Raw genomic sequence first — 16,104 nt, forward strand, 5'->3', positions numbered from 1 at the left:
CCAAAGCACGTCTCTCGACAAAGAAGCCGTGGCGTGCAAATAACTGCAAAGCGCCGCAACCGGATACAAAGTATGATGCACCACCGGCCGTACCAACCAAGCATCAACCATCCATGGACCCCTCTGGAATGCAGCAGTCTCATTCTTCGCCAGAAAAGAAGGAGATGGCTGCAGGCAAACAAAACAATCCCCACGACCGAAAGAGCAGAAATCCCTGCGCTGGAGGAGAGCATGAAGCTCCCCGACCCGACCCCCAGAGGCCAATGCCAACAGGAAAAGAGCCTTGGAGAAACAATCCTGGACTGAAGGGACCATGACAAAACGAGGAGACAAAAGATAAGCGAGCACTCTATACAAAGACCAGGACGGCTCAGGCTGCGCATGAGCAGGCCGGAGGTGAAACAAAGCATGAGACAGCTTGCGAAACGGTGCAGACGTAACATCGATACCGAAGGCAAGCTGAAGTGGCTCCGTCAGCGCCGCACGATACAAGGCGACAGTGTTAGGCATAAGATAAAGGTCCTGAAACAACGAAGAGAGAAAGGACAAGACCCCCCCTAACCGACAGGGAACCAAAACAACGCAGACGCAAAAAGATACAGAAGGACCGTCAGGAAACTTCATACTGCCGCTGAGAAGAAGTCCACAGGTGGGACACCAACAAGGAAGCCACCTGATCACCATAAAGATGATGATAGACTCGAGTAAAAAAAAACATACGCGAAGACTCGAGGAGAAGATCGAACCAGCCACGTGACGTACTGGACCGATCTGCTGAAAGAGGCGGAGCTGCAGGAAAACCCTCGGGTTCGGACACCAAGCAAGCAGCGCCTGAAACCAAGGGGCTAGAAGGACAACTCTCCCCTGGTAAGTTTCCAAGCGAGTCAGGACCTGGCGCAACAGCTGAACCGGGGGAAAGAGGTACAGGAACCCCCACCTCGACCAGTCCAGCCAAAAGGCATTGACCCCGACGGCTTCGCGATCAGGGAAGGACACCGCATATCCGGGAAGGCGCCTCGACCACACCGAACATGAAGAGGTCCACCTTGGGACGCCTGAACGTCTGGCAAAGCCAACGAAAGGAAGCATCGTTGACCGTCCACTCCATGGAGAGAGGAACAAAGCGAGACAGGCCGTCGGCCAAGATGTTGGATACTCCCCACATGTGAACTACCAGAAGAGCCAAACCCCGAGAACTCAGGAGAGGAGTCATCCAAAGCGACCAACCCCAAAGAGTCAAGGACCGCATCGAATCCCTGCAGTTCAGGCAATAAACCACCGGAGAGCAGTCTGAATGGAGCCGAATCGTCGATATGCGAGTGACCCGAATTCTCCAAAGTGCAGACCACACCGCCGCAAACTCCCGCACTGTGCTGTGAGCTCGACGGAAGGATGAACCCCAACGCCCCTGACCGGCCAGGTGCTGCAAGGGCCACCCGCACCATACCAGGTTGGATGTGATAAGCTGAAAACCTTCGGAAAGACGAAACCAACGCACCCAAGAGAACACTGAACCGAACCCGGGGAGGGGCCGACACCAAATCCAACTCGTATACAGAGTAACAGTATGCCCCGCTCAGAGGGAATAAAAACCCAGGCGGGGTCCAGCGGGGCCCAAGGCCCCCCAAGTCAGCCCCTCCCCAACCCCTAGGGAGCCCCTACAGCAGGACCTGGGGCCGAGTCATCTCCCCAAGCACCGACCCCACAAGGCAAGGACGGTGCAGCCGCAGAAGCCGGAAGGAAGGGGGGCCCACTGGTCAGACCCAGAAGCTTCGGTCTGGAGACAAGACTCGAAAGCCTCCACCGACCCCTGGAAGAGGCATCCCCCGAAGCTGCCTGAGTCTCGAGATCAAGTAACCCCTGCCTATTGCATCAGCCTCAAGAACTGAGGTGTGGATAGCCGGCATGAGGGGTCTGGGGCTAACCCTTTCCCTTCCCGGGGAGAGGGAGCTGCGCAGACAGCGGCGCGGCGACGTGTGACGTCATACTAGTTTGCTCGTTTTCTGTTTGGGAGTTCTATTCACTAGTTTGGCTTTCGGTAGCAATTTTAACCAGAATAGGGATTTGTTTTGGGGCGCTTACCTTTCTGGGTGCCTGATCCGGTCGATGGATCTGGTCGGCCGAGAGGACAGCGTGCTGGACTTGTGATCCTGTGGTCCCGGGTGCTGGCGAGAAACAATGGGCTGAGTTTCTTTCACCCTATGCCCCTGTTACCTAGTAGTAAAATAGGTACCTGGGTGTTAGTCAGCTGTCACGGGCTGCTTCCTGGGGGTGGAGGCCTGGTTGAGGACCGGGCCACGGGGACACTAAAGCTCCGAAATCATCTCAAGATAACCTCAAGATAGATGGCAGACATAGGCTGCTTCCAACCACACGGGGGTTTCTATACGCCATTGCTCCCCTTGCCTCTCTGAGGGGGCCAGGTTCTGGCTGTGGTCCCTGGTAGGCCTAAGAACTCCATACACATGACTGATGTCAAAGTCTGACATTAGCATATCAGCCTGGGATAGCTCCGGGGAGCCGACGGGGCTCCCCCCTAGAAAACTACTTACTTTATATAAGTGTTTCTCAAGTTTCCTTATAAACTCGGTATTTTGACAGCTTCCTACCAAAAAAAAAAAATTATAATTCAAAATATTAAGCTTATATTTTCAACATGTTTTCATAGCTCTGTAGTTATATTGTAGGAGATATAATAAATTACAGTACCATCAAACATTACTAATACCTGTAATAGCATATATATAGTTCCTGATCGAAACTATTCATTGAAGCTATTGGCACCTGCTAGATAATGCCTCCATTATTGATCAAGATTCTCAGTAACAATATGCACATTTCAATATACAAAAGAGAAATAATAATTTGGCTTAGTAGGAGCAAAAACTACACTACAAAAATCATTCAGTTAACATATTTGGAAAACAGTCACTCTTCAGATCTTCTGGCACTGGTGGATGGTTTATCCATAATTATTTATTTTGTGTTTCACAGCTGTCAATCATGTGATTGACAAGCTAGTCTGAGGCTTTTATGGGGTCACTTCCTCTTCACTGCTATCTGTACCTTCTTTTTTTGATACTGAAAAATATAGCCAAGAGTCTTTTAATATTACATATTTACAATGAGCAAGAAAAATTTACCACTTAATGTGGTAACCAAAGAAAGCACTATTATTAAGTATAATATTGAGCTTAATACAGTACCTTTATAATTTGTTCAACCCTGCTGATATGTGTGCAATGTACAGTGGCATCTACTTGAATAGAACTTGTTTAAATGGAAATCCAGGTGCAACAAAATGGTTATGATCCAGTTATACTTCAATGAACTGTAAATGGGGCCGACAGCTGAGTGGACAGTGCTTCAGATTCGTAGTCCTGAGGTTCCAGGTTCGATTCCCGGTGGAGGCAGAAACAAATTGGCACAGTTTCTTTCACCATTTTGTTTAAAACAACTCATTGATTCCACACAAACTCAAATTCATTGTCAGCATGCTCATATGGTAAAGGTGATTTTTTTTCATTCTTGTTTGGTAATAAGTTTTAGCCCTATGTACAGGCTGTGGAACATTTTTGTAGTCAATACTCGTAATAGTCAGGTGAAAACAATTGGGTAAATGTGCAAATCTCTGGATAACTGCCGATAACCTACAGCACCAATACATAGAATGAAACCACAAAAACACAAAGAACTCTTTGAATAGTATCCACTCAATTTAACGGCCTCTTTTATATGATCTGCCGGTAATAATGACCGGTTTGGGAGACCGGTATTTAGAGCCTCATATAACGGTCCGGCGGTCGATATTACCGAAGGTCGGTATTGGGTTTGTTTTGGCATCACAGGGTCCTCACATGGCAAGCATGCCGCTTACCTCTATTGTCCCCTCCCTCACCCTCACTGTACCTCTCCCCCACTCCCTCACTCCTGCTCTCCCCCACACCCTCACTTCCTGCCTCCCTCCCCCACTTCCTGCCTCCCCCCCCACTTCCTGCCTTCCCCCCCCCCCACTTCCTGCCTTCCCCCCCCCCAAAGACCCTTCTGGGAAATGGCTCGGTAGACTGCCAGCCAGCCAGAAACAGCCTGGAGAATCTCCATCTAATACAATAAACAGTCATGAAACAAGTATTTTATAACTTTTTATTATCCTAATAATATTAGGAACATCCAAATCAGATGGAAAAATTCTGGATGGAAAAACATCCAGAATTTAATTAAGAAACATCTGGTTAACTGGGTCAAGTGTGTTAGGCTTATCAGTGAGCTGATCCTTCCCTACCACCGACAACCCCCCTCCCAAGCCCCCATCACCCATACTTAACACACACACACGCTGTCTCTGCTTCACCTCAACATCCATCGCTCCATCCCTCCCTCCCTCCCTCTCTTCTTCCCTCCCTCTATCCAACCAACCCTCCTTCCCACCCCTCCATCCCTTCCTCCCTCCTTCCCTCCCCTCCATCCCTTCCTCCCTCCTTCCCTCCCCCTATTCCTCCCTCCTTCCCTCCCCCTCCATCCCTTCCTCCCTCCTTCCCTCCCTCCCTCCCTCCCTCCCTCCTTCCTTCCTTCCCTCTTTCCTTCCTTCCCTCCCTCCCTCCCTCCTTCCATCCATCCCTCCCTCTCTTCTTCCTTCCATCCCTCCCTCCCTTCTTCCCTCTCTCCCTCCCTCCCTGCCTCCTTCCATCCCTCCCTCCCTCCCTTCTTCCCTCCATCCCTTCTTCCCTTCTTTCTTCCATCCCTCCCTCCCTTCCTTATTCCTTCCACACTTCCATCCCTCCCTCCCTTCCTTATTCCTTCCACACTTCCTTCCCTCCCTCCCTCCTTCCTTCCATCCATCCCTCCTTCCCTCCTTCCTTCCATCCATCCCTCCTTCCCTCCTTCCTTCCATCCCTCCCTCCCTCCTTGCCTCTCCCTCCCTCCCTTCCTACTATTCAGCCTCTGCCTGCCTCCCACCCAAGCTCTGCCTGCCTGCCTCCCTCCTTGCCTATTCCTCCCAGCCACTTCCTGCCTGCCTCCCTCCTTGCCTCTCCCTTCCTGCTTCCCTCCCAAGCTCTGCCTGCCTGCCTCCCTCCTTGCCTCTCCCTTCCTGCTTCCCTCCCAAGCTCTGCCTGCCTGCCTCCCTCCTTGCCTCTTCCTCCCTGCCTACCTCCCAACCTCTTCCTGCCTGCCTTTCTCCTTGCCTCTCTCTCCCAAGCTCTACCTGCCTGCCTTCCTCCCTGCCTGCCTTCCTCCCTGCCTGCCTGCCTAGCTCCCAGCCTCTCCCTGCCTGCCTGCCTACATTTCAGCCTCTCCATCCCTGCCTGCCTGCCTGCCCATCCACCCACCAGTCAGCCATCACTGACACAATGAGTGCATTCAGAGCCAACATGGTGCACAGATGTTCCATGATTGTGCAGATATGTCCAACAAAGTCATGGAATGAATACTCCAGCCTCATGACAAATCAAAACAATGTGCTGTGAATCTGTGACGTCACAGGGTAGAAGGCACTAGAGTGGTGGACCCAGTGGCTGTCTGTATAAAATATATCTTACCTGAATGTAACTTGAAAAATTACCGATACCTAACTTCGGAAATACCGGAGCTCCAGAAATAATGACCAGGGTACAGCCCCATATAGGCCGTTAAATCGAGTGGATACTCTTCAAAAACATTTTGAAGCATGAAAAATACACCTGATTGAATAAATATTACACTGTTAACTTCTCCTGGATTCAGTGTGATAATTAAAAGAGAGCTATTTCTGTAGAGCCCCTTTGGCTCCACGGAGCTATACCAGGCTGATGTGTATATATATTAGACCATGGCAACAGTCAATCGAAGGAGTTCTCGGCCTACCGGGGACCAGAGCCAGAACCTGGCTCCCTCAAGAGAGGCACGAGGAACAATGGTCTAAAGACACCCCCGTGTAATTGGAACCAGTTTTTGTCTGCCATCTACCAGGTCAGGCAACCAGAAAGGTAGGAATTCCGAAACAAACTAATGCTGGTCAAAAATTGCAAACCGATAGCCGAACTAGCAAACAGAACTCTCCAATCAAAAACAAGGAAACAAGTATGACATCACCACTACCTCCACGCATCCGTCTGCACAATTCCCCCATCCCCCTCCAAGGGAGCGGGACAAAGGGGTCCCAGACCTCCATGTCAGCAACTCTCATCAGTTCAGAAGGCTGCTGTGTCGGTGACAGTCGATCGGCTCTGGCTGCACTCTTTGCGCAGTGCTGCTTGACAGTGTTGTTGCTCTGTGTTGGTCGTGTGCGAGACAGGAGTAACACAAGAGTCCTGGGGCTGCATGCACCTAGGGCTACCTTCCCTAGGTGCCCTGTAAGCACTGCCTCTGTGGCTTAGGGCTATCTTCCATGAGTCATTCAGGAGCAGCTACCTCTGTGTGGTTCTGTTACTGCTTGGTGATTGCCCACCCTTGGGGTTCAGTTGGGGTGGTTCTTACTCCTGTTTGTCATTCAGTAGGAACTAGTTTCATCGCTGGCTGGGATGCGGGGTACTGTGCAGCTGTCTGATATACACATAGCGACCGGTTCTGTTCACCTGGAGACGTAGTGCTTTTGCGGGGTTTTTCTTTTGTTTTGATTTGCCTGATGGGGTCTGCCTTGTGTGGTGGTAGGACCACTTGTAGGATTTGGGTGGCCTTCCACTAGGTCCCCGTGCTTGCACATGTCGCAGGGGTTCAGCTTTTAGTTTGTTTGCTTGGTAGCTCTGGAATAACCGGTTAGCAGTACCTCATCTGGGTTACATTAGCAGTCACCTTAAGGGCCCTGGAAACCCCCATTGGGATTCAGTGGTCCGATAGAGGACACCTCCGAGTCCCACCTTGCCTTGTGCGAATTTGAAGGTTGCTCTGTCCCTTTGTCTCGGGATGACACTCACCGTCTGCCTCCGCCATGCTGCCTGTTGGGTCAGTGACACCTTTGACCCGGAGTCCTGCGAGTGGTGTTCTTTGCTTGTACTCCATTCACCCAGTCCACTGAGACTTATATTCAAGTGCAGACAGCTTTAGCATCACATGCAAGGTTTAGGTTGTCGCAACGCATGAGGTTGGTTGCCTTTCCAGATGCCCAGCAGCTGCCCCGCTTTGATTATACCTGGTAGTGAGACTTGGGCGGCTTTGGGGATTGCCCCTTCCGAATCGGTGGCGGAGACATTTGAGTCTATTCCTCCTGCCAAAGCTATTGGGTCGTGCTAGTGGGCCCCCCTTCATCTCTGCTTTTCCGGTGGACTCAGTTTTTCTCCAGAAGCAGAGAGTTTGGAGGACGGATCAGCCCAGGGTCCTGACATGGAGGATTCCAGGGCTGGGGAGGAGTTGACTTGGGGGAGCTTGGACCCCAATTGATCCCGGCTTGGGTGTAGGTATCCTCGGCACATGGCTTGTTGTTACATGGGGAGGGGTTTTCCTGTCCCCCTCCCTGTATGATTTTGTTATGAGTTTGACTCCTGCTTGATGCGGTTCTGGGAGTTCATCTACTCCCCAAGCCCGGCCCAAGGCCAGGCTTGACTTGTGAGAGTTTGGTCCACTAGGCTGTTGCTTGGAGCGGCCCGCAGGCCCACATACCCACCACAGCCCGGTTGGTCCGGCACTCCTTGGAGGAATAAATCTAGTTTCCTCTTGAAGATGGCCACGGTTGTTCCGGCAATATTTCTTATGCTTGCTGGGAGGACGTTGAACAGCCGCGGACCCCTGATGTTTATAGTGTTCTCTGATTGTGCCTATGGCACCTCTGCTCTTCACTGGTTCTATTCTGCATTTTCTTCCATATCGTTCACTCCAGTACGTTGTTATTTTACTGTGTAGATTTGGTACTTGGCCCTCCAGTATCTTCCAGGTGTATATTATTTGATATCTCTCTCGTCTTCTTTCTAGTGAGCACATTTCGAGGGCTTTGAGACGATCCCAATAATTTAGGTGCTTTATTGCGTCTATGCGTGCCGTATATGTTCTCTGTATTCCCTCTATTTCAGCAATCTCTCCTGCTCTGAAGGGGGAAGTGAGTACTGAGCAGTACTCAAGATGGGACAACACAAGTGACTTGAAGAGTACAACCATTGTGATGGGATCCCTGGATTTGAAAGTTCTCGTAATCCATCCTACCATTTTTCTGGCTGTCACAATACCTGTATTTGCTTGATTATGCTCCTTAAACGTTAGGTCGTCAGACATTATTATTCCCAAATCCTTTACATGCTGTTTTCCTACTATGGGTACATTTAATTGTGTTTTGTACTCTGTATTATGTTTAAGGTCCTCATTTTTACCGTACCTGAGTACCTGGAATTTATCACTGTTAAACATCATGTTATTTTCTGATGCCAAGTCGAAAACTTTATTAATATCAGCTTGAAGTTTTTCAATGTCTTCAGCCAAGGTAATTTTCATACTGATTTTTGTGTCATCTGCAAAGGATGATACGAAGCTATGACTTGTATTTTTGTCTATATCTGATATGAGAATAAGGAAAAGCAGCGGTGCAAGAACTGTACCCTGAGGTACAGAGCTTTTAACTGCACTTGGACTAGATTTTATATGGTTGACCGTTACTCGCCGAGTCCTGTTTGACAGAAAACTGAGTATCCAGCGTCCTACTTTACCGGTTATTCCTATTGACTTCATTTTGTGTGCTATCACGCCATGGTCACATTTATCGAAAGCCTTTGCGAAGTCCGTGTATATCACATCAGCATTCTGTTTTTCTTCTAATGCCTCAGTGACTTTGTCGTAGTGCTCAAGTAGCTGTGAGAGGCACGATCTTCCCGCTCGAAATCCATGTTGGCCTGGGTTGTGAAGGTCATTGGTCTCCATGAAATTGGTGACCTGACTCCTAATCACTCTCTCAAATACTTTTATGATGTGCAATGTTAGTGCAACTGGTCTATAATTCTTTGCCAATGCTTTGCTCCTTCCCTTGTGTAGAGGGCATATGTCTGCTACTTTAAGTGCATCTGGTATCTCCCCCGTGTCCAAGCTCTTCCTCCACACTATACTGAGTGCCTGTGCTACCGGCACTTTGCATTTCTTTATAAATATTGAATTCCATGAGTCTGGACCTGGGGCCGAGTGCATGGGCATGTTTTCAATTTCTCTTTCAAAATTTAGTGCACTCGTGTTGATATCAGTTATATTTACAGGGGTTTGAATATCCCGCATAAAGAAATTGTCTGGATCTTCCACTTTCATGTTGTTTATTGGAGTGCTAAACATGTCCTCATACTGCTTTTTTAGGCAGTATTCCTCATACTCCTCCCCGGGATTCGTTCTGAGTTCCCCTGGGTTCTTCGGTTCCCTCCTTCTAGAGGTTTTTGGCTTCCCACATCCCACCGTGGAAGGTGTGGGAGGCCCATGCGGCTTACCTCCTGCGAGATCTGGATTATGCCTCGATAATGAAGACTTCATCTTTTGAGTTTGGCTCCTCTTTTCCTTATTGGGTGTGTTACGAGGTGCCAGAGTCTTCCTGGCTGGCAGACTGCCCTTTCTTTTCATTGGGGGCTTGGCATTCATTGTCGGACTGCGCACTTGAATGGCAAGAGTTAGACTACAGTCGTTCAGGTTTATCTGAGGGGAGGGGCGAGTTGGAGCACCTTAATGCGTGCTTGTTCACCTCCATCCTTCCTCATGATGTCAGCCAGGTGCAGCTTCACATGGAGGTTCCCTCCCTTTCGGCATCTCTGGTAGTAGAGGATGTGCGCGCCTGTTGGCATTTGGCTTCGGTCTTGCAATTCTTTTCCCTGCTGGAGTTGTCTTCGGACTGGCTTGGGGTGGATGTGGAGGAGCTGGGTTCCGGGCCAGTGTCCTATGTGCTTGCTTCGGCAGCTCGGGCTTCGGCTGCCTTGTTGAAGTTGCATGCGCCATTTTTGAAGGAGGTGGTGTCTCTGTTCTTCGTTTCTCACCTCACGTGAGGTGTGCTCGTTTATTCTTTGGAATCGTCTTGGGCTCTGGCTCTTAGATTTTCATCTCTTTTTTTTGTCCGTTGCTGTTTGCAGAGTCTGCGGTGATGCAGAGTCTGCGGTGGTGCAGAGTCTGCAAGTGGCTTTGTCTAGTTGCTGGCCTCTGTTGAACTTGTTAGTTCTCCAGGGGGCCCGTGGGGATCCTGCCCGGAAGAATCGCGCTAGGTCTCGGGGTTTCTTTGGTCGTCGTAAGCCAGTAGTGCCAGATTCAGGACTGGCCCTTCCTGCGAAGTCGTCGGTGTCTGGTTGGCGCAGTGATTGCTGTGAGTGTTGGTTGGGCTCTCGTAGGGTCTTCGGCTATTTCGCGGTTCGTCCCGTTGACGGGGCGATAATGGGGAGGCTTGCGCTATTTGCTCTCGCCTGATCCTACGATTCGTGGGCATTTCGGGTCGTTTCCTCCGGCCTGCGGTGGCGTTGGGTCATTCCTCCTCCTTCGGGGGTATCAGGGCAGGCATCTTCCCCTGCGCTCTGTCAGGTCATCCTGGAGTGGATTTCCAGCCTGTTTTCAGTTCTGAAAAGGGTCTGTGCGGATCTGCGATTCATTCTGGACTTGTCCCGTCTGAACCCCTGGGTCTTTTGCCCCTCCTTTTGGATGACCACTATCTCAGGTCCGGCTGCTTATGGCACTACGTACCTGGATGGTGTCTCTGGACCTCTGGGACATATATTGGCACGTCCCAATTCATCCAGGATTCAGGGACTGGCTCGTTTTTGTCGTGGGGCGACAGGCTTACTGCTTTCGTTGCCTTCCATGCGGTCTGACTCTAGTACCTTGCGTGTCAACACGTCTTACCTGGGTCGTGGTGACCTGTTTGCATCTGTTATGGGTTCGGGTTCTGACTTACCTCAACGATTGGCTGGTGTGGGCTCCCAGCCAATTTATGTCTTCTGGCCAGGGATTTAGTTCTTTCCCCAGCTTGCCAGGTTTGGGTACTTGGTGAACTGGAGGAAGTCCCATTTGATTCCCTCTTGGGTTCGGACTTGGCTGAGTCTTGTGTGGGACTCTGACTGCTTCCTTGTCTCTCCCTCCTGTGGTGTTGTTGCGGCTGTGGTCCTGCCTACGACTGTTTTTGGCGGGCACCCGGGTCACACGTTGGTTGTTTGAGTGGCTGTGCGGGAGCCTGAACTTCGATGTGCTGGTCTACCCATCGAATCAGATCTGGCTTCGGCGGCTGTTCTTGTTTCTTCGGTGGGTTTTCTTCCGCCACCCTTCCTTAAAAACTGCTGCCTGGAGGGAGGGAGGGTTGCTGGGGAGCTTCCGGTTCTCATCCAGAAAATGGCGTTTCATTACATTCAACACTGGTTTTCTGGGGAATCCTCGTTGGCTCCCTGGAGCTACTTACCAAAAGATGAAAACAAGAGGGACTTAGCTGGGAGGCGTTTTTGCTCGCTCTTCAATGTGAAGCTGAGACAATTGGTTGCCTCCACCGACCCAAAGCGACACTGGCCCGATGAGGCCCAGGAACATTAACTAGGTAACGCACAGCCAAGACCCTGTTCGACCACCAAAAACCCTGCGCCCAAATGTCAGCCCAAGACATGTTGCCAAAGATGGCAGTAAGAGCAGCAAACTTATGAACGTTATTAGCACGGGGATAGACCGCAGGCTGGCTGGATTGAATAACCCTGCAGACAACCTGAGAGACCCGCACCCTGGAACAGGGAAGAAGGGAAACCAGATCAACCCAAAGCGTGTTCCCTGACACGGAAGCCGTGGCGCACAAATAACGGCGAAGAGCTGTAACCAGACAACACATGATGCACCCCCCGGGCCTGACAAACCAAGTATCAACATCCCAAGAACCCCTCCAGAAAGCAGCCGTCTTATTCTTCGCCAGAAAAGAAGTTGATGGCTGCAAGCGAACAAACCTATCACGAGGACCAAAAGATCAGAAACCCCTGCAACGGAGGAGAGCATAAAGCTCCCTGACCCAATCCCGAGGCCAATGCCAACAGGAAAAGAGCCTTCGAAAAACAATCCTGAACTGAAGGGGCCAAAACAAACTGAGGAGAAGAGAGAAAAGAGAGCACCCGATCCAAAGACCAGGACAGCTCAAGCAGCGCAGGAACAGGCCCGAGGAGAAACAATGCACGAGATAGCTTGTGAAACGGTGCTGAAATAACATCAATACCAAAAGCAAGCTGTAGCGGATCTGCCAGCACCGCACAATACGAGGCAACAGTATTAGGCATAAGATGACGGTCCTGAAACAACCACGAGAGAAAAGACAAGACAACCTGAACAGAGTGAAGAATACCCAGTATCCACTCGGTTTAACGGCCTCTTATTTATCGATCTGCCGGTTCTAAAGACATGTTTGAGAGACCGGTATCTGGAGCCTCATGTACCCGTCTGGCGGTTGATAGAACCGTAGGTCAGTACTGGGTTTGTTTTGGCATCAGAGGGGACCTCACATGGCAAGCAGGCTGCTGACCTCTATCCCCTCTCTCACTCTCACTGCACCTCTCACCCACACCCCTCACTTCCTGTCTCTCCCCCCCCTCCCAAGATCCTTTTGGGAGGTGGCTCAGTAGATTGCCTGCCAGCCAGCCAGCCAGAGACACCCTGGAGAATCTCCATCTAATTCAATAAAGCATTCATGAAACAAGTATTTTTATAACGTTTTATTATCCTAATATTACTAAACAAAATCTGTAACCAAAAATATATATGATGTACATCCAGAATTTAAGAAACAAATTTGGCTAACATGGTCGAGTATGATAGGCTTATCGGAGTGAGCCTTCCTTCCCCACCACTGACACACCTCCCCCACTCCCTCTACATCCCATACACACTCTGTTGATTGATTGACAGTTAAGAGGCGGGCCGAAAGAGCAGAGGTCAACCCCCGTAAGCACAACTAGGTGAATACACTCTTTGCTTCACTTGTCACGTAGTTCAACTCATCACCCCTCCCTCCCTCCCTCCCCCCCCCTCCCTCCCTCCCCCCCCCCCTCCCTCCCCCCCCTCCCCCCTCCCTCCCCCCCCTCCCTCCCTCCCTCCCTCCCTCCCTCCCTCCATCCCTCCCTCCCTCCCTCCTTCCCCCCCTCCCTCAATCCATCCCTCCCTCCCTCCCTCCCTCAATCCATCCATCCATCCCTTCCTCCCTCCCTCCCTCCATCCATCCCTTCCTCCCTCCCTCCCTCCCTCCCTCAATCCATCCATCCCTCCCTCCATAACCCTCCCTCAATCCATCCATCCCTCCCTCCGTCCCTCCCTCCAACCCACCCTCCCTCCCTCCCTCCCTCCATCCATCCCTCCCTCCCTATATCCATCCATCCCTCCCTCCCTATATCCATCCATCCCTCCCTCCCTCCCTCCATCCATCCCTCCCTCCCTCCATCCATCCATCCATCCCTCCCTCCCTCCCTCCCTCCCTCCCTCCCTCCCTCCCTCCCTCCCTCCCTCCCTCCCTCCCTCCCTCCCTCCCTCCCTCCATCCATCCAATCCTCTCTCCCTCCCTCCCTCAATTCATCCCTCCCTCCCTCCCTCCCTCCCTCCCTACCTACCTCCCTACCTCCATCCATCCATCCATCCAATCCATCCAACCATCCATCCCTCCCTCAATCCCTCCATACCTCCCCATCCTCTCCCCCCTCCTTGCCTACCTCCCAGCCTCTGCCTGCCTGCCTACTTTCCTGCCTTACTACATTTCAGCCTCTCCCTCCCTGCCTACTTCCGAGCCTCTTCCTCCCTGTCCGCCTGCCCACTTTGCCTGCCCATCCACCCACCAGTCAGCCATCACTTCACACAATGAGTGCATTTGGAGCCAACATGGTGCACAGATGTTCCTTGATTGAGCAGATATGTCCAACAAAGTCACAGAATAAACATTCCAGCCTCATGACAAATCAAAACAATATGCCGTGAATCTGTGACGTCACAGGGTAGAAGGCACTAGAGTACTGGACCAAGTGGCTGTCTGTACAAAATATATCTTACTTGAATATTACTTTAAATATTACCAACACTTAACAACTTCGGAAATACTGGCGCCCCGAATTTAACGAGCTGGATACAGCCCCATATAGGCCATTAAATCGAGTGGATACCTATGAAGCGAGAGAAAGAAATTAAAGGACTGCAAGGATACTTCATTCTGCAGCCAAGACGAAGCCCACAGGTGAGACACCATTCAAGGATGCCACCTGATCACCCTACAGATGGTGGTAGACCCCGAGTCAAAAGACGAAATGTGAAGACTCGAGGAGAAGATCGAACCAGCCATGTGACGGACCGGACCGATCCGCTAAAAGAGGTGGAGCCGGGGGAAAACCTCCGGGTTTAGACACCGAGCAAGCAGCGCCTGAAACCAAGGCTGGGCCGAGCACCAAGGGACCAAGAGGACTACTATTCCCTAGCAAGTCTCCAAGCGAGCCAGGACCTGAAGCAACAGCTGAACCAGGGAAAATAGGTACAGGTACCCCCACCTCAACCAGTTCTGCTGAAAGGCATCGACCCCGACGGCGTTGCAGTCGGGGAAGGGCGCTACATAAACTGGAAGACACCTCGATCATGCTGACATGAAGAGGTCCACATCCGGGTGCCCGTACGTCTGGCAGAGCCAATTGAATGAGTTGGTGTCGACCGTCCATTACGTTAGGAGGGGAATGAACCGAGACAGGCTGTCCGCCAAAACGTTGGACACCCCCCGAACGTGAACCACCAGGAGAGTCAAACCAGAAGAACTCAGCAGACGAGTTACCCGAAGCGACCAGCGCCAAAGAGCCAATGACCGCATCGAACCCCCTCGGTTCAGGCAATGGACCACTGGGGAGCAGTCTGAATGGAGCTGGATTGTTGATCTGCGGGCGACCCAAACCCTCCGAAGGGAATACCACACCGCCGTGAACTCTCGCACAATGCTGTGGGCTCGACGGAAGAACGGACCCTACCGCCCATGGCCGGCCTGGTGAGCACTGGTCACAAAGTCCCAGCCCAGAGACGACGTGTCTGTGAACACACCAAGCGAGGGCATGGGTAGGCGCCAAGGCAATGAACCCTGAAAAACCCAAAAATGAAGTCGGTGACACAGCAACAGACACAAGGCCCCCGGTGGACAAACCCAGCGATTGCCAGGGAGGTGGAAGGGTTGGCTCCAGAAAAAACAGAACAGCCAATGAAGCCAAACCCGACCCGGCAGGAAGACCATCATTGCAAAGTTCAGGCTCCCGCACAAACCCACGAGCACCCGCCGAGTTACCTGGAATACCCCCAGAAAAAGGCAAAGGTGGGACGGCAGCCGAGGGAGAGACTCCGGAGGGAAAGACAAGGAAGCGGTCCGAGAGTCCCAAACAAAACCCAGCCAAGTCCGAACCTGAGAGGGAACCAAATGGGACCTCCTCCAGTTCACCAAGAACCTGAACCCGGCGAGCTGGAAAAGAGCCAAATTCCTTGCAAGCAGACAAGCAGACTGGCTGGGAGCCCAGACCAGCCAGTCGTCGAGGTAGGCCAACACCTAAAAATCTAAGAGATGCAGATAGGCCACCAAGACCCGAGTAAGGCATGTGAAAATGCGAGATGGAAAGCTTGAGTACTGCTCAGTACTCACTTCCCCCTTCAGAGCAGGAGAGATTGCTGAAATAGAGGGAATACAGAGAACATATACGGCACGCATAGACGCAATAAAGCACCTAAATTATTGGGATCGTCTCAAAGCCCTCCAAATGTACTCACTAGAAAGAAGACGAGAGAGATATCAAATAATATACACCTGGAAGATACTGGAGGGCCAAGTACCAAATCTACACAGTAAAATAACAACGTACTGGAGTGAACGACATGGAAGAAAATGTAGAATAGAACCAGTGAAGAGCAGAGGTGCCATAGGCACAATCAGAGAACACTATAAACATCAGAGGTCCGCGGTTGTTCAACGTCCTCCCAGCGAGCATAAGAAATATTGCCGGAACAACCGTGGACATTTTCAAGAGGAAACTAGATTTATTCCTCCAAGGAGTGCCGGACCAACCGGGCTGTGGTGGGTATGTGGGCCTGCGGGCCGCTCCAAGCAACAGCCTAGTGGACCAAACTCTCACAAGTCGAGCCTGGCCTCGGGTCGGGCTTGGGGAGAAGAAGAACTCCCAGAACCCCATCAACCAGGTATCAACCAGGAGATGCCAGGTTCAACCCAAACGGGAG

General features: G+C 51.3%; 1 protein-coding gene across 2 annotated transcripts in view; it reads right to left on the bottom strand.

Moving 5' to 3' along the window:
* Positions 1-2,806: 2,806 nt before the first annotated feature.
* LOC138349660 (uncharacterized) overlaps positions 2,807-16,104 on the bottom strand; it is a 49,185-nt gene continuing 35,887 nt past the window's right edge. For both annotated transcript variants that reach the window (XM_069339111.1, XM_069339110.1), the window contains one exon: positions 2,807-3,081. In XM_069339111.1, the coding sequence (XP_069195212.1) occupies positions 3,032-3,081 (50 nt within the window). In that variant the 3' untranslated portion in view covers positions 2,807-3,031. The remainder of the gene's footprint in view (positions 3,082-16,104) is intronic.

The sequence above is a fragment of the Procambarus clarkii genome, chromosome 41 (assembly GCF_040958095.1).
Source record: "Procambarus clarkii isolate CNS0578487 chromosome 41, FALCON_Pclarkii_2.0, whole genome shotgun sequence".
Classification (NCBI taxonomy): domain Eukaryota; kingdom Metazoa; phylum Arthropoda; class Malacostraca; order Decapoda; family Cambaridae; genus Procambarus; species Procambarus clarkii.